At 50.2% G+C, this 18190-nt stretch overlaps 1 protein-coding gene across 2 annotated transcripts in view; it reads right to left on the bottom strand.

The window, feature by feature from the left end:
- MTOR (mechanistic target of rapamycin kinase) overlaps nt 1-12418 on the bottom strand; it is a 120163-nt gene extending 107745 nt beyond the window's left edge. The window contains exons 1-6 of one of the 2 annotated variants that reach the window (XM_072828409.1): nt 12292-12418; nt 10095-10270; nt 9357-9465; nt 8418-8650; nt 6522-6722; nt 5542-5676 (exon numbers count right to left, since the gene is read on the bottom strand). In XM_072828409.1, coding sequence (XP_072684510.1) covers nt 5542-5676; nt 6522-6722; nt 8418-8650; nt 9357-9465; nt 10095-10256 — 840 coding nt within the window. In that variant the 5' untranslated portion in view covers nt 10257-10270; nt 12292-12418. Of the gene's footprint in view, nt 1-5541; nt 5677-6521; nt 6723-8417; nt 8651-9356; nt 9466-10094; nt 10271-11063; nt 11084-12291 lie in introns of those variants that run through there. The other variant, XM_072828410.1, reaches the window with a different exon arrangement.
- Nucleotides 12419-18190: the final 5772 nt, after the last annotated feature.

The following is an 18190-nucleotide window of genomic DNA, read 5'->3' as shown; positions in this document are numbered from 1 at the left end:
TGAAATCTTTGATCCATGCTGGCACTCCTGGTCCCTGTCCCTGCCCTAATTTTCTCCAGAACGTTCATCACCATATGATATACTACAGCTGACCCTTGAACAACAGGAATGTGAACTGCACTGATCCACTTACATGTGGATTTTTTCTTCTGTAAATACAGGACTGTAAACGTATTTCTCTTTCTTAAGAGTTTAACAGTATTTTCTTTCCTCTAGCTTACTTTATTGTAGGGACACCGTATATTATACACATAACGTATAGAATATGTATTGATTGTTTATGTTACCAGTAAGGCTTCTGATGAATAGTAGGCTACTACTAGTTAAGTTCTGGGGAGTCAAAAGTTACATGAGGATTTTCAACTGCATGGCGGCGAGGGGGGGGGTGGGTGTTGATGCCCCAATCCCCACATTGTTCAAGGATCAACTGTATATTTTTTTGTGTATTATCTCCTCCTTCTAGAATGTTTTATTCACTGTTGCATTGTTCTAGTTCTTAGGACTTGGTATAGCTGGCTCACAGTAGGTACTCAGTATTTGTTAAATGAATGGATAAGTTATGGAATCATACCTGACATCCAGATAGTTCTTCAGAATTTACAAAATTTACAAAGTACCATTTCATTTAAATCTATTTAGGTGATGGGGCCTCTGGGTGGCTCAGTGATTGAGCACCTGCCTTCGGCTCAGGGTGTGATCCCAGGGTCCTGGGATCGAGTCCTGCATTGGGCTCCCCGCGGAGAGCCTGCTTCTCCTTCTGCCTGTGTCTCTGCCTCTCTCGGTCTCTCGTGAATAAATAAAATCTTAGAAATAAATAAATAAATCTATTAGGTGACACTGTGCTGTTTTCCTAGAAAAAAACAAAGATCTCATGGCTGTGTGGGCTATGGTGGAAAGCCCACGGATACTTGGGTGGGGAATCTGTGAGGGCTACCACTTAGGGAATACCAACTCCACTGGGTGCTGTGCTAGGCCTTGGGCCCTTCATGTATACAGTCGACCCTTGAACAATGTGGAGGCTAGGGGCACAGACATGCTGTATGGTTGAAAATCCATGTGTAACTTCTGACTCCCCCAAAACTTAACTACTAACTGTTGACCGGAAGTCTTACCGATAATAAACAATTGGTTAGCACATATTTTGTGTATGTATTATATACTGAATTCTTATAGTGAAAAAGCTGGAGAAAAGAAAATGTTGTCAAAAAAACCATAAAGAAGAGAAAATATATTTACGGTACCATACTGTACCTTTCAATATCATAAGTGTATGTCATCTATGGATAAGATGAATCGTCTGTCAGTACCTACACGAATACTGTCCTATTTGGAGCAAAACAACATAGACGTTTGAGGTGTTACTAACACCAGACAGCAAAAATGAAAAGATAGTGTGAAAAAGAAATTAGTATTTATTTACAGATACAACGATTCAGGCACCAATAATGAAAAAGCAGCAGTAAGATTGTTTTAGACGGTTGCTTCGTGGTAACCTAGTTTATACCCTAATGAATGAGTCCTTATCACATTTTTATCACGTGTAGCACCACAGTCATATTTCATAACTTTATTGGGAACACCGATACATTTTTTTAAAACCCACTTACCTGTGATGATAGGTTGATATGCAGTTTCTCCAATTATGAGGGAGACATACTGTACGGCAACGAAATTCTTTGAAAGCTAAGTTACAAAACAGTAAGAAAACCAACACATTACTGACTTTAACTTTATAGCAGACATCGCTCACCTTACGCCCACACAGGGATAGGCTGTCTACTTCCACACGAGGTCTCACGTGATCAATTCGCAGGCAATGACACAAAAACATCTCTCAGTCTTGCCGTCCGGTCAATAGATTTCCACACAAAGACTCACAAACACACAGCAAGTTTATTAACCGTCTGGCACAATGACTGTTTACGACCCCCTAGCTGGCAGAGGCTCACGGCGAGGGTCTGCACCTCGTGGGTCTCACGGTGAGTAGGCTGAGGCAGAGGCGGGCCGGCGTGCTGGGTGGCAGCCGCGGAAGACGTGGGAGGGGCAGCAGGAGACTCGCACGCCCTGTGCAACGTTACAGAAATGCATCCTAGCTCGTTTGACTTTTTTGCTTTTTCACTTCTCCAGGAATGTCTTTGTACTGCACTGATCCTTCTTCCACGGTCTGCTTCACTTTTAGTGCCTGTATCATAGAAGGATCCCTGTCATAAAGGAAGTCAAAGCAGTCCTGAACAGTCAGCTGCCTTCTGCGTCCTGGCACTGCGGCTTCCAGGTCTTGCTCCTCCTCATCCGGCACCGGCTCGGAAACACTCAGCCCCGACAAGTCGTCTTCTGTTCATTCCTCTGGTGTGGCGTCTACTAGCTCCTGAAATTCTACAGAATCCATATCGCCCTTCAGCCCCCCACCTTTTTTGCCACATGCACTTTCTTCCAATCCTTTTCACGGTTTCCTTGACTGGATCTGCCGTTAAGTCCTGTGAAGTCATGCGCGATATCTGGCCAGTTTTCTCCAGCAGGAATTTCGTGTTTCAGGCTTGAAGGCATTTGGCTTTTTCTACAACAACGATGGCATTTTCAGCGGTGTAATCCTTCCACTTTCCATCAGGGTCCTCTTCCACAGTGTTGACAATCCTTTTCATACAGTACCATGTGTAATGAGCCTTAAAGGTCACGACCCAGACCTAGAGGCTGAGTTAGAGATGCTGGGTTTGGGGGCAGGTAGACCACTTCGAGGACTTTGGCGTTAAACTCACGAGCTTCAGGGCGGCCAGGGGCATTGTCCAATACCAACATTGTCCAGTATCAAAAGAACTTTAAAAGGCGATCCCTTATGGGCAAGGTGGTGCTTGGATTGAGACAAAGCGTTAAGGGAACAAATCCTGAAAGAGAATTTTTGTGGTGCTTGTAGCTTCCCTCAAAGCTCGAGGGTTAGCAGCTTTCTAGATCAGGGCCGTCCTGATCATCTGCTCCACTGTGTAGCACAGTGAGAGAATGAGCCTGCCCCTGCCTGCCTCAAATCCCGGTGCCTGTTTTGCCTCCTAATAAATGTCCTTTGTGGCATTTTCTTTTCCAGAGTGGAGCATTTTCGTCTGCATTAAAGCCCGTTCAGGCACATATCATTTCCCCTCAGTGATCTTCTTTATGGCACCTGGGTCAGCAGAAGCGGCTTCTCCTGTTATCTTGACTTTTTTTTAAGTCGAACCTCTTTCCAAACTTATCAAACCATCTTCTGCTGGCATTCAGTTCTCTAGCTTTCAATACCTCGCCTTCCTTTTGCTCTAAGTTGTCATATAATGGTCTCGCTTTTTCTAGAATCGTATTAGGGGGTTCAAGTATGCCTTTCTTACAGCAATCCTGTACCCACATAAAAGCTGCCTGTTCAACATGAGATAAAACAGATTTCTCAAAAAGTACAAGATTTTTGTGCCTGTTGGCAAAGCTGAAGCAACAGCTTCACGGATTTCCCTTTTCTTTTTTTGCAAGGGTCCTTATGCTGGATTCATTTATCTTGAAATGGTGGGCAGCCACAGCTGCAGAGCTCAATCTGCAGTGCCTATCAAGCCATTCAATTTCTTCTTATAATGTCATGACTCTGCTCCTTGGGAGAACTTCACTAATGGCACTCGTTACGGGTTCCACAGTATTATTCAAGGTCTACGGTACTGCACTAAACACGATGAAAAATACATGAGAAGTGCGACAGAGCCCTTTTTACTGCAATGCGCAATTTACTGGAGGGGCCAACTGTGCACACAGTTCAGCCGTGCACAGCGGTTTAACCAGATTCTCGCAACACGAGCTCACCGCGACGGAACAGAAGGTGGCTGCGGAATTACTACAGTGGGACAGCGTGCGCCACAATTAATCTTAGGCAGTTAGGATTTAATGTTGTACCTTCCTATTTGCTCACATTTCTCTCGACTGCAAACGGCGCCATGTATAGTCTGTAAATGCTGGTGTGCATAAGTTTGGGTAAATTTTTAATTTCAGTAATAGATTTGTATATATTTTGTGGTAGTAAATAATGTAACAGCCTACTATCTACTTGTATTTTATGCATTCATGACATATCGAACTTTTTAACATTTTCAGTATTTCTAGGCTATATGGGTCATCTGTGAGTTTTCAAATTGTCACGGACCTCCAAAAAATTTACCAATATATTTACTGAAAAAAAAAAAAAAAAACCCACATGTACATGCACCCGTGCAGTTCAAACCTGTGTTCATCAAGGGTCAATTGTATTTAGAAACCTCACAGGAGCCTAGTAAGGTGGATGAGATCCCCGTCAAAAGCAAGGAAATATGATGCATAAAAAAATAAAATAATGTACCCAAGTCCACGGTATTGAGAGGGGTGGGGATTCAAAGCTAGACCCCCGTGTTCTACAGATAGAGCAGCAGGTGCTGCCCCGTATTTACAGCACTGCCGTTACCAAATGCCACCCCCCCCCCCACCGGGTGTATTAAAGCAAGAAGCCCTGCGGCAAAATTTCACACCAACTCACTCCCATGCAGGAAGACACGATGGAGCTCTTCACCAAACATATCCATCCTGAAGCCAGTGGACTCACGCTGAATCTACTCTGCGTCCGCACTGCCAACACCAGTGGAGGCCACCACCATCACCCGCCCAGACTACTTCAGTAGCCTCCCAGGGCAGCCGGGAGAATGGGCCCCAACCACAAGGACTGCAGCTGACCAAGGGCCCCACTGTGACTCTGACGATGTCACCATGTTTGTGCCACAGCCACGCCTGCCGCGGTCGGCTCTAGCCAATGACAGCACGCAGGAGGAATGCTGGGCGGGCCTCCCCCCGAGAGCCAACTGTGGCCTGAGGCCCCCACGGGGCGCTGCACGCTGCACGGTGGCCCAGCATGCTTCCAGCCCACTTTGCTTCACTGTCTTGCTCACTCAGAGCCAGCGCTGCCCTGCTCGCCAGGCCCTCCCTGATCCCTCCCCATGTTTTTTCCCTAACAAAAATGCTTACACTCTTAACCATACCCCCTTAACTAGTCTCCTGCTTCCTACCTGCCACGATGCAAGCTTTGCCCCACAAGCCGTCAATGATTATTAAAAATGGAGGCCCCCACAGCACTGCCCTGTGTACACACCTCCAATGTTTGCAAGGAGAATCAAAGCCAGTGTTCACCACGAACCCGAGAGGCCTCTGAATGTGTCCCCTCCCCTCTCCCCTGCTCTCCTGCACTGACCACATTCCCCTTCTTTCTGTTCCCTGAACTTATCAAACTCTCTCCCACCACAGAGCCTCACCCAGAACACAACCTCCCTGCCCACTGCAAGGCTCACCCCTCCACGTCATGCGGGTCTCAGCGCCAATGGCACCACCCAGACAGGAAGCCACGCCCTCCCCCTGCTGCCCTCCATCTCATTACTTCATAGGACTTTCTGAAGTGACCCTGTTTACTTGCTTATTGCTTGTTTCCCTTACAAAACATCCTCTGTAAGGACAAGGATCTCGCCTGTCTTGTTCACAGAACGGCATGTGGACGCCAGACTCCCTTCTGGCATGGCTTCTCACCTCTCCCTCCATGCTGCTGATTCGGACCAACTCGTTGAGGATCAGCAAGGCTCCATGGATGCGATCATCCCGATTCATGCCCTTCTCCTTGGCCAATGTCTCATCAAACCCTTTCTCTGCTTCTTCAAACGTGTGCTATTAGAGATACAGAATGTGTTCATCAGCCAATGTCCAAAGGTAGACAGAACATAGGCCCACCCCCCTACACAGGGGGTTCTGCGGCTCACTGGCTTGTGCCAGCAAATCAATGACATGAATTTACCAAGCTCTCTTGTCCAGTTTACCTTCAACCCAAACGATACCATGACTGTCCTATTTAACAGATGAAAAACAGAGGCTCAAGGAAATTAAATGACTTGTCCAAGGTCACACAGCCAAGCCAAGCCTAGAACGCCGGTCTCCAATGCCACAGTCAGAGCTGTCTTTGTAGGACAAGCTTCTTGGTTAGGTTTTCTTGGCAGCAGCAATTGGCACAGGGCTTATGACACTGAAGGAGAGAGAACCAGCCCTTTCTAAATCAGTATCACTATGTTGCTGCTTCTCCGATACCCACTTTTCTATATTTTAATATCTCTGCGAACTCTTACAATTGTTCATAAGAAAGCAGTAAGTTATAGCTTAACTGTATCATATTTTCATTTTTTTTTTAAAGATTTTATTTATTTGGGCAGCCCCAGTGGCGCAGCAGTTTAGCGCCGCCTGCAGCCCAGGGCGTGATCCTGGAGACCCTGGATCAAGTCCCACGTCAGGCTCCCTGCATGGAGCCTGCTTCTCCTTCTGCCTGTGTCTCTGCCTCTCTCTCTCTCTCTCTCTCTGCCTATCATAAATAAATAAATCTTTAAAAAAAGAAAAAAGAAAGAAATCACTGGAGACCAATGCGACTGTGACACTCGCTCTGTGGCAAGGGCCCCCACTTCAGCCAGGTAATTCTGTCTGTGAATGTGCTTTTGCAGGTGGATGGGATCGCGGCATGTGCTCACCCGATACCACTGAGGCTTCTGCATCTCCTTCGGCTCACGCTGGGTGGTGAGGATCAAACAGGCACGAAGGGCAGCCACAGCTCCCTCACGGATGGCCTGTTTGGGGTCCCATACAGCCACAAAAATGTTGTCAAAGAAGGGTTGCACTTGCTGGAAGAAGAAGGTGGGGACGCTGACAGCCAGCTCACGGAGAACTAGAACCTGGGAGGAAAAAGCACACGGAGGACCCTCATCTGTATCAGAGAGTTTAGCTCTATCCCAATATGGCCTCTTGTTGTCCCGGGGCGTGTATATGTATCAGGAAAAGAGCACACTTGTCCACCCTTCCAGCTAGGAATCTCTGAGGACCTAGGAGTAAAGCAAAATTGATCAAACATCTGTGTTCGTTACACTGGAGTATTTATAAACACGGGATGCTTGTCATCTTAGGACATAAGCTCTGGAAGGCAGATGTGTTTTAGACTTTGTATGCTGCCCTGCTGACAGCCGAAAAGCATCGCCAGAACACGGCAGTATCCAACAAACATTTATTGAATGAATGTTCAATATTTAATCTTGCTTTCGTGTTCATCTGACAGTGGAAGAAACTAGAGGTCAGAGGTTGTTTCAAGCTTCAGACTTAGGAAGGACAAAGCTGACTTGAAGCAGACTTCAGGTGTCTATCGCTCCCCCAGTACTGGGACCCCTCCTTGTGGGGCTGGCTCCTAAAGAGGGGGCCCACAGCAAAGATCCAAATGACGCTCTGATCCTCAGCACACACATTCCCAGATCCTTTCCCTTAAGGACAGACTCTCCCTCATCTTGCAGCCTGAAAGTCTGTCCCTCAAACCAGCCTTTTCCAGGGATGAACCTCAAAAAGCAGTGGGGATATTGGGGTTCCTGGGTGGCTCGGGTGACTAAGTCTCTCTTGATCTCATCTCAGGTCTTGATCTCAGGGTCATGGGTTCAAGCCTACAATGGGCTCCATATTGGGTGTGGAGCCTACTTAAAAACAAAACAAAAAAACCAAAGCAGTAGAGATGCACTACAAGAAGAGGATAAGAGGCTCCTACATCCCCAAGTGAAAAACAGCCAATGGGGAAAAAGGAAGTTTGGGTTAGGTACCAACCAATCAACAAATGCCTAAAAAACAGACAAAAAGGGCGCCTGGGTGGTGCAGTTGATTAAGCATCAGGCTCTTGGTTTCGGCTCAGGTGCTGATCTCAGGGTCCTACGGCTGAGCCCTGCCACTGGCTCCACACTCAGCACAGAGTTGACTTAAGCCTTTTCTCATTCTCCCTCCAGCAAGCCTCCTACGCTCACACATATTCTCTCTCTCTCTCTCAAATCAATAAATAAATTTAAACAAATAAGTAAAAAAATAAATAAGGAAGGCCTGAAAGGAGGCAGGCCACTGCTTCCACTGGAGGAACTGAAGGCCCTGCTGCCCCGCGCCTCCCCTCCTCCTCGTCCTTCTGTATTCCTTCAGTACCGTACAGAGACCTTGACGAAGACACTGATGGGAAAGTACAGAGCGGACAGTTGTCTGGGGCTTTGGAAGCCTTTTGGCTCGCGGCTCTTTCCCTTGCCTATGGCTGAGGTGTGCCTTCTGTTTAGGAGGCAATTTTGATTCTAGAAAATTAGACATCAAGGTAAGCGCTGCACTTAGGGCTGCCTCTCAAGCAACAAAAGAGAACTTAAAGTTTGCCCTTCAGGTTCGGAGCTCAGGGCAAAAAGAGAAAGGGATTCAGGACGAAACCAAAGGCCCCTGAGAAGCACAGTGCCTTTGCCTGGAGTGTCCCCTCCTTTGTCTGCCTTTCAGCGACCTGAGCCATTGTGTGGAGGACCCCGACACGGCGCCACGGCTCCCCAGCCAGCTGTGCCCCCCACACCCTCACCCCCGCCACAGGCACTCACAGCTGCGTGTCTCCGGCCCTCGTTGCGGTCGGCGCCCAGCCACTCCAAGGCTCGCTTCACCTCAAACTCCACATACTCAGCCGTAAAAGTGTCCCCTGCCATGGCAAGGCGGCCAATGGCCTTGGATGCCATCTCCATTACAACTGGGTCATTAGAGGGGAGGAGGTTCCGAAGATAGTTAGCGAATCTGCCAATCCGAGTGGCATTCCCACCTTCCACTCCTATGAGGCTGGCTGGTTAAAAGAGGAAGGCAAAAGGTGAGGATAGGCACATCCTGTCTAGGAGCGTGCCCTGCCCTGAAAGGAAGGCTGGCAAATGACCCCTTCCTTCTACCCTGAGCACAGAAGGCAACTCCCAGATGGGAAGGATGCAGATAATTTTCACTTAAAAGCAACAGATTTGATATTTGTGCCAGAACTACTTACGTAAAGCAAAATAACCTCATTTTGGTACTTAAAATTTGTTTTCCCAAGAAGAAAAAGGAAGCAAACTAAGAATGAATAAGAATTCACCAGACCAGTCCCTGGGACTTGAAAACCACATGCTTTTTATCACTGTTCCCACCTCTCCCTTTCCATTGGTGAGCCCGGCTGGCTATACCAGACTGCTCTACAGAGACACCAGAGCCTGCAACAAGCAACACAGGGTAGCAGAAAGAAAGCTGGCTTTGAGTCTCAGCGCAGCCACTCTGTGGCCCTAGAAAAGCTGTGTCACAGTTCTGAGACTCTGTATCTGAAAATACCAGCTTTGCCCACATCCCAGGACTGTTGTTAGAATTAATATCTGAATAAGCACGCTGAAAGCCACAAGCCTCCTTAAGAAATTCCTTAAATAGGCAAGAATGAAGCATCGGTATGCAGCAGACACAGGTGCAGTGGACACAAAGGTGACCCACCCTTTATTCTCAGCTGTAACTGTCAGCAGAGACTCTGTCCTTACCTATGGCCAAGATGCCACCTTTCCTTTCATTGGCATCTGAGCTGGAAACCAGTTCAAAAATGTGATGGTTCAGCTGGTCATAGAAGCGAGTAGACTCCTCTTGACTCATCTGCAAAGGAAGATGTACTCAGAACAGCTTCCGAGATGTCCCTGATGCTGGCGGTGGGGGTAGGGAGTGGGGGGGAAGGGTGGCTTCCAAACGGGAGGCCTGAGAGGTGGCCTGCGGATACGGTTCAAACCAAAGAGGCCAAAGCTGCTGCCACTCTTATAGTTGTAAACTGTTGAGCAACTGAACTCGCAGTTCAGTTTACAGAATAAATGCTCATTTGAGCATCTACCCCAGGTAGGCCGCATCCTGAGGTTACAAGGATGAATGAGACACTGTCCTGACATCACGTGGGCTCTCTATCTAGAAAGCCCCAGGCTACCAACTCTTCAAACGCATCCCAACCACTGTTATCAGATGGAAAGAACTGAAGGTCTGGAACACGGTGGCAAAAAGAAAAAAAAAAAAACGAAAAGCGACAGCTGAACTCTACACTGACTCCTAAAATGCCATCACAACACAGAAAATGCCACAGAGCCGTGTAGCCACTGCAAAGGCACCTGTGCATTTTATGGACAGGAGACACTGGGGGCCTTCGTGTTCCAAACCCTCACTGAGCTGTCCAAAGGAATCTCAACCAGTGCTGGTACATTTAGGCCTAATGCTCCCCAACGAATCCCGGAAGCCCCAACCTCTCGGAGCTCCATGGTGACATAGTGTTGGAGCTCCTTGGCAGCCTTGGCCCTGGTCTCCTCATTCCGGCTCTTCAGGCCGCTGGCGAACTGCTGTAGGACGCTCACGTTACTCGACGTGGTGGTGGCTGCGGTGGCGGCAGCAGGTCCGGTTCCAAGCATCTTGACCTGAGGTTCTTTGGAGAGAAACTTCCTTTAATAGAATATTAACTGGATGACAAACTATCGTGATGAATTTATTTACGGCCGCAGTGCCTCAACACAGGTCTCCACCCTGCCCACGTCTGGGAGGGGATCCCAAAAGGTTGGGAGACCTCACCGAGGAACATACAGAAAGCCTTGATTCAGTCGCCAATGACTGGCATTGAAGACAGGCGGCCGAGCAGACAGGGTCAGGGTCAGGGTCACAGCATGGGCTGTGGAGCCAGACTACCTGGGTTCGGACCTGGTCTGAAACTGTATACTTAGTATGTCCCAGTTTCCTCACCTGCAGGAGGAAGATACTAGCACCTAACTCATAGTGTTGATGTGAGAATTAACTGAGTTAATAAATATTAAAAAGTGCTTAGAACGGGGCCAGGCACACAGTGAGTTCTTAGTAATTGTTAGCTATTTTTATCATTATGACAGCCACATATGGGGCACAGTGCCAGGCACTAGAGATGGGGAATAAAACAAGCCTAATACTGCCCCTTTCCTCAAGGTGTTCAATTTAAAGAGGGACTTTGATTTTTATTCTATGCCAGCACCATGCAGTAAAAATGCAAGCCCTAACTGTAATTTCACATTTCCTGGTAGCCGTAACTAAAATGGTTAAAAAAAAAAAAAAAAAAGAAAAAGAAAACAGGAGATATTAATCATTTTTTAAAAAATCCCATACGTCCAAAATATCGTCTCAACACGTCACGAATGTAAAAAAGTATTGATGGATCTCCCATGCTCTTTTTGTACTAAGTCTCCAAAACGTACTGTGCGCTTCTCCGTTCACGGCAATCTCAGGGTGGACCTGTCACATTCCAAGCGCCCGGGGCCACCTGGGGCCGCTGGTCACTGTACGGGGAGCGCGGTCCTCCGACCTGTGAGGACTCGGAATGTGAGCGGAGACTGCGAGGTTCCTGGGGCCGCTCACTCCTTCAGTCAAGTGCTGTTCCTTCCCTGGGCACGTTCGCACCACGGGCTGGGCCCAGGCTGCTCGGGGAGCAGCGTGGATACGTATTCTGGGGATGCCCGGGATTCCATCACAAAATCAAGTTTTCAAGATCCTTATTTTGGAAAATATCCATGAGATGCGGGGGGGGGGGGGGGGGGGAGGGGGGAGACACACAAACAAAACGCCACCCCAGGGAATAATCGGTTTTGTAAAGCTTTTGGATGCTCCAGGGCAGGAACAGGCCCGCAGGGGACCGGCACCCTTTGGGGGAGAGGCGGCCAAGGGTCCCCGCGGGGCGGGGGCGGTTCTCAGGAAGGAGCGACTTCCAGGGTCTGAGGCCCACGGCCCGCGTGCTCCGGACACAGTGCAGGCACCGAGGGGAGGCGAGCCTGGCACCCTCTCGGGCGGGGTCGCGGGCGGGGTCGCGGAGTGATGGCTGCGGCGGTCGGGGGGGAGCGCAGAGGGGCTGACCCCGTGGGACCTCGGCGGACCTGGGCGCAGGGCCCCCGCGGTGTGCGCGGGGGAGACGGGGGCGCGGAGGGTGCGCGGGGTGGTGCGTGGAGGCGGGCACGGAGAGGAGAGCGCGTGGAAGGGGCGTCGAGGGGGCACCGGATGGGGGCGCGGAAGGAGCGCCGGGACCGCGCGGAGGGGCGCAGGGTGGTGCGCGGAGCGGGGCGCGGAAGGGGCGCGGAGGGGGTCGGGGAGGGGCCGCGGAGGGCGCGCGGAGGGGGGTGGGGGGCGCGGAGGGGGCGGGGAGGGGGCGCGGCGGGGGCGGGGAGGGCGCGCCGGGAGCGGGGCGCGGCGGGGCCGCGCTGACGCCGCTCCTCCCGGGGACGCCGCGGGGGGCTCGGGTGCGGGCGGGCGGCGGGGGCTCCGGGCGGCGCCTGGGACTCGCGGGGGGCAGGGGCTCCGAGGGCGCCCGGGGCGCGGGGCCGGCACCGAGGGGACCCGCGTCCCACACGCGCGACCTCCCGCCCCCCCGGAGCAGGCTGGCGCTCGGCCCGGACAGCCCCGCCCTGGAGGCGCCGTGCCAGGCCCCAGACTCACCGCGCGGCTCCGGCCACGGCCTCGGCTGCCGCCACCAGCGCGGGCACCGCCGCCGCAGGCCCCCGGCCCCACCGCCCGCCTTCCCCGCTGTCCTCTAAGCCGGGCGGGAAGTGGGGCGGGCTCTCGGCCCCGAGGACCAATCGCCAGGCGCAAGGAGGAGACGGACCGGAGCACAGGCCAATAGGAACGAAGGAGCCGTGAGGCCTCAGGACCGGCTTCTCCGGGGGGCGGGGACTGTTCAAACAGACAAACCAGGCGGCCAGTGGCGGGCGACGGGAGCCCCACGTCCATTCGGGGGAGCCAATGGGTCGCGAGCTGATGTCCGCGCACTTCCGGCGCGTCGCGGCTGTGGCTCCCCCCGCAGCGGGTCGGCGGCGCCTGCGGGCGGTGCGCGGGCTGCGTCGGGGGCTGTGCGTGCGCCCGCCTCAGCCCGAGCGGGAGCGACGCCAAGGTCCTGTGGTCACCGGGGCGCACACCTCGGCAGCCTTCCGCCCGGCGCTCCTTCCGCGCCCCCCGCTTTCCCTGTCGTCACGTGCGATGTGCCCTTCGGAGCGTTTTTAGTTAGAATCTCCCAGTTTTCCAAAAATTCTCGAGCTCGCCAGATCATTCGCGGGAAACCATAACCAAGTTTTTAACCCAACGGCCTACTCCTGAGTCAGTCATTTCCGAAGGGCGTCACGTGACAGCCCCGTCCCAGGGGGCACCGGGCGGGCTCCGTCGGCGGCGAGTTCGAGCCCCGGGCTGGGCGCAGAGCTGACTTAATAAATGAAATAAAAACGTCCTTTCGAACAATCAGTGGCACAACGGAATTAGACTACCTGTCCATTTTTTTTTGAATTACGGTTATTACGATAAAAAATTCCTCAATATCTTACAATAGGAGTCTGATTAAAATACGATGCATTCAAATTAAGAAAAACGTGCAGAGCCATTGATAATGGTAACGTGGGTGAATATTTGCTAAGAAGGAAGAGGGTTCAAGATTCCTTTAAAAAATGCAAGTCATCAAAAAAAATAAAAAATAAAAATTGCAAGTTATCTATTGAAGGGATTTAAGTTTCCGTAAATTCTAAACTGCCGAATTAAAGAGGGTTGGCAATGTCCTGTGGCTAACGACATGCTTTGGCAGATTCCTTTTTTTTTTTTTTTTCCAATTTAATTTATGACTACTGCTTTGGGTTGAGAATCTTTGCATTGCATTGCTTCTTCTCCGAAATAATTGTCCCCCTGAATTTCACATTTCCCACGTGTGCTCAATATCTCTATATGTCACCATTAAACATTCAAAAATGTCTAATCACTGTTCAGATCCCAAAATAAATAAAAAATTGTATTCATCGTGAAAAGTCTCACTCCACCCCTGCCCTTTCTTTTTCTTTTTCTTTTTCTTTTTCTTTTCTTTTTTTTTTTTTTTTTTTTTTTTTGGGCAGATGCTCAACCACTGAGCCATCCAGGTGCCCCACCCCCACTCCTGCCCTTTCACTATTTCCTTGGTTCTTATGTACCCCTAGAGTTTCTTTACGCAAATATAAATGCACATTCTTATTTTCCCCTTTTGTTACTATCTATGCTGCGCACTTTATAACTTTTTAGTAGATCGTGGGGTGCCTCTGGGGCTCAGTTGGTTGAGTCCAACCCTTGATTTCAGCCTGGGTCGTGGTCTCAGGGTCGTGGAATCAAGCCCCTCGTGAGGCTCAGTGCTCAGCTTAGAGTCAGCTTGAACCTCTCCCTCTACTCATCCCCTTGCTCACACACTCTCTCTAAAATGAATAAATAAATAAAATCTTTATTTAAAAAATTTAATAGATCTTGGAGATCTTTCTTAATATATAGGAAGCTTCCTTGTTCTTTTGTTGTTGTTATAGCTGCGTAGAATTCCGTCACATGGATGTACTGTAATTTATTTTTCCTGTCCTCTGTTGATGGACATTTGTGTTGTTTCCAAATTCTTGCTATTACTAATGACGTGGCAATGAATGCCTCTGTATATATGTAGTTTTTCCCCCCTGGCAGCCATACCAAATAGACACCCAGAAATGGAATTACAGGGTCAAGGTCAACGCACATATGGCTGATGGACAACCTCAAATTGATCTCTATACTAATTTTCGTTTCCACCAGCAATATATGATATTTCAGCCCCCCTCAAGATGTGATAAAGCCCTGGTTTCTAATTTAAAAAGATATATATATTTTTAGCAACAGTAATCAATGCATTTGTAGGTCTCTTTTCAGTTTACAAAGAACTTTCTTATGTTAAATAATATTTATTGAGCACAACAACATCAGGCATTTTGGTAGACATTATAAAGTAGGGGTTGAGGGCAAATCAGAATCAATCTGAAACTTTTCTCCAACACTTACTAGCTCTATGACCAGGCACTTAATCTCTTGGTACCTATTTTTTTGTTTTAATTATAAAAACGAGGGGAATCCCTGGGTGGCGCAGCGGTTTGGCGCCTGCCTTTGGCCCAGGGCACGATCCTGGAGACCCGGGATCGAATCCCACATCGGGCTCCCGGTGCATGGAGCCTGCTTCTCCCTCTGCCTGTGTCTCTGCCTCTCTCTCTTTCTCTCTGTGTGACTATCATAAACAAATAAAAATTTAAAAAATATATATATATAAAAAAACCCAAAAGGATTATAATGTGCCTACCTCCGTAGGCTGTGTTGTGGGGTTAAATGCTAATACATGGAAAATACCTAAAATATTCTATGACAGAGGTGAGCAGTCAATACATTCTATCACTTATTCCTTAACATTTCTATGAGGTGGGTTGTATTGTTCCCACTTTACACCTGAGTAGACTGACATAGAGTGGGATTGGGTCATAGAATTGCTAAGTGAGGGATCCCTGGGTGGCGCAGCGGTTTGGCACCTGCCTTTGGCCCAGGGCGCGATCCTGGAGACCCGGGATCGAATCCCACGTCGGGCTCCCGGTGCATGGAGCCTGCTTCTCCCTCTGCCTGTGTCTCTGCCTCTCTTTCTCTCTCTGTGACTATCATAAAAAAAAAAAAAAAAGAATTGCTAAGTGATAAAGCCGGGATTTTGAAATATCTGCTTCTTCCTTTTGTCCAACTTGATAGCATAGGACACTTGGGTTTGGCCAGTTTCACAAGTATGTGCTGGGTGGGAGGGTTGTAAATGCTTAACTGCCGGCTAGCCAATAAGGGAAAGGGGCATGCATGTATGTACGGGGCTGGCTTCACGGCTGTGTGAGGTCATGTTGCTCTGTCTTGAAATTTTTAATGATTTTTGAACAAGGGGCTGCACATTTTTATTTTGCACCGGGCACCAAAATTATGTAGTCTGTCCCATGTACATATATGTGTATATATATAACTTTCACCACATAAAGGATGCATTGCATAAAACTCATAAATGATAATAAATACATAATGCTTTTTTTAAAACGGATTTTATTTATTTATTCATGAGAGACACAAAGAGAGAGGCAGAGACAGGCAGAGGGAGAAGCAGGCTCCATGCCAGGAGCCCGACGTCGGACTCGATCCCAGGATCTGGCGGTCACGCCCTGAGCCAAAGGCAGAGGCTCAACCCCTGAGCTAACCAGGTTCAATGCTTTTTATTGCAAATTCCACATGGCAGATCAATTCTTTTTTTTTTTTTTTTGGCAGATCAATTCTAACGGTGTGCTTTTTTTGGATATTCATGGCCTCTCTGTGGTTGCCACTGACCGATGAGTGCAGTCATGATATGAATGTTGATTGAAATTTTCTTTCATGTTAATGTGAAAGAGGAAAGTGAACTAATGAAGAGATACTTTGAAACTTCACAAGTTTGTCTATGACACGAGGGCTTCTCTGCTGCATTGGATAATGACTTTCCAATACCGGAAGAGTATTTCCTCAAATTTCTGCTGCTATTCACAGCATAACGCTACAGAGTTGACACACTTTTAAGTTTAATCTGCATTATTAACTTCTCTCTGTCACTTCTTAAGTCTGGATGATCAACAAAATAATCATCAAGCATCCTCTGATCTGTGTGGTATAAATACTCCCACTATGGCAGACTTCAAACTACCAACGGATGTCACTGGATGAAAAGCCGGGAAGAGACGAGCATATCATATTTCCACAAAAGAAGATACAACAGACATAAACAATCTGAAGAACGTAAACAGTAAAATGGAGTGAAATAATTAGGAGGTAACGAGGTTTGCTACCTTGGTTTCTAATATAATTCATCTCATTGTAAGTTCGTATAAATTTTTAATAATGGCTGTGCTTAATGACCAGCTCTGAAAATCACTAAACATTTAACACTTGGCTCCCTCCAGCCAGAACAAGCTACAGATACACACCATAAGCTTCCATAAGCTTCCAGAAATCGGGCAATGAAGACACAGAGCTGGCCATATGGTTGCGTGGGGAGGAGGGTGGTTATTTGCACGAGCAAGTGAGTATCCTAGACTACGGGTAAAGATGCAGGCAGGACTGGGTATGGCAAATGGTAATTGCACAATAAAGAGTGGAAACTATTGCTGTGGTGATTATTACTAGATTTTATAATTTCTTGGATATCATCTCCCATTTCGGAGCTTCATTTCCTATTTAAAAAGTGGTAAGTAGGGAATCCCTGGGTGGCTCAGTGGTTTGGCGCCTGCCTTTGGCCCAGGGCACGGTCCTGGGGTCCTGGGATCGAGTCTCACGTTGGGCCCCCTGTGTGGGGCCTGCTTCTCCCTCTGCCTGTGTCTCTGCCTCTCTCTCTCTCTCTATGTCTATTATGAATAAATAAAATAAATTAATGAATTAAAAAGTGGGAGGTAAGGGCGCCTGGGTGGCTCAGCCGTTGAGTGTCTGCCTGTGGCTCAGGGCCTTACCCTGGAGTCCTGGGATCGAGTCCCGCATCGGGCTCCCCGCATGGAGCCTGCTTCTCCCTCTGCCTGTGTCTCTGCCCCTCTCTCTCTGTGTCTCTCATGAATAAATAAATAATCCCTCTCTCTTTTTTTTTTTTTAAAGTGGGACGTAAATCTACGTTTCTCATCGCCCTCAACGGGCTCCCTGATTTTTGCCCATTTTGTTCCGCGCTGCCTGTGATACAGTAAGTGCTCAATAAATGCTTGCTGAATGATGAGTCCTATTTTGGTGAGTGGAAGCTCTAGGTAAGTCGGGAAGCGACAGGCAACGGGGATCATCCTTGTGTTACTAAGTGAGGCTGTTTCCAGCTGCGGTCGGGGATGCTCGGCGGGAGGAGGGCTGGACGGCTGGGGTCGCCGCTGCCCCGCCCCCAGCCCCGCCCCCAGCCCCGCCCCCAGCGCAGGGCCCCGCCTCCAGGCCCGGGGCCCGCCCTCATCCCCCGCCTCAGGCCCGGGCCCCGCCCCCAGCTCAGACCCCGCCCCCAGCGCCGGGCCCCGCCCCCAGGCCCGCCTCCAGCAAGGCCCCGCCCCTAGCCCAGCCCCAGCGCTGGCCCCGCCTCCAGGCCCGGGGCCCGCCCTCATCCCCCGCCTCAGGCCCGGGCCCCGCCCCCAGCTCAGGCCCCGCCCCCAGCGCAGGGCCCCGCCCCCAGGCCCCGCCTTCACCCCGCCTCAGGCCCGGGCCCCGCCTTCAGCCCCGCCCCCGCGTCGGGCCCCGCCCCCGCGTCGGGCCCCGCCCCCGCCGCGTCGTCGGCCCCGCTTCCGGGCGGCCTCCGGAGGCGGGCGCGCAAGATGGCGGCGCCGGTGCCCCGGGGCGGGCGGCCGCAGCTCCGCCGTGGGCTCTAGCCCGGGACTCGGGGCCCAGACACGGCCTTCGCCCGGGCGACAGGCGGTGTGGGCGGCGCCGCCGGGCCGCGTGGGCTGCAGGCGCGTTCGCTGCTGCCTCGGGGGCCGCCGCCTCCCCGGCCCTGCCCGGGGCGGACCCGAAGGAAGGTTAGGCCCGCCCCCGCCGCCGCCCC

This window comes from Canis lupus, chromosome 5 (genome assembly GCF_048164855.1).
Source record: "Canis lupus baileyi chromosome 5, mCanLup2.hap1, whole genome shotgun sequence".
Taxonomy (NCBI): Eukaryota; Metazoa; Chordata; class Mammalia; order Carnivora; family Canidae; genus Canis; species Canis lupus.
Note: the sequence above shows the minus strand (reverse complement) of the source record. Positions and strands in the feature narration are given on the sequence as shown.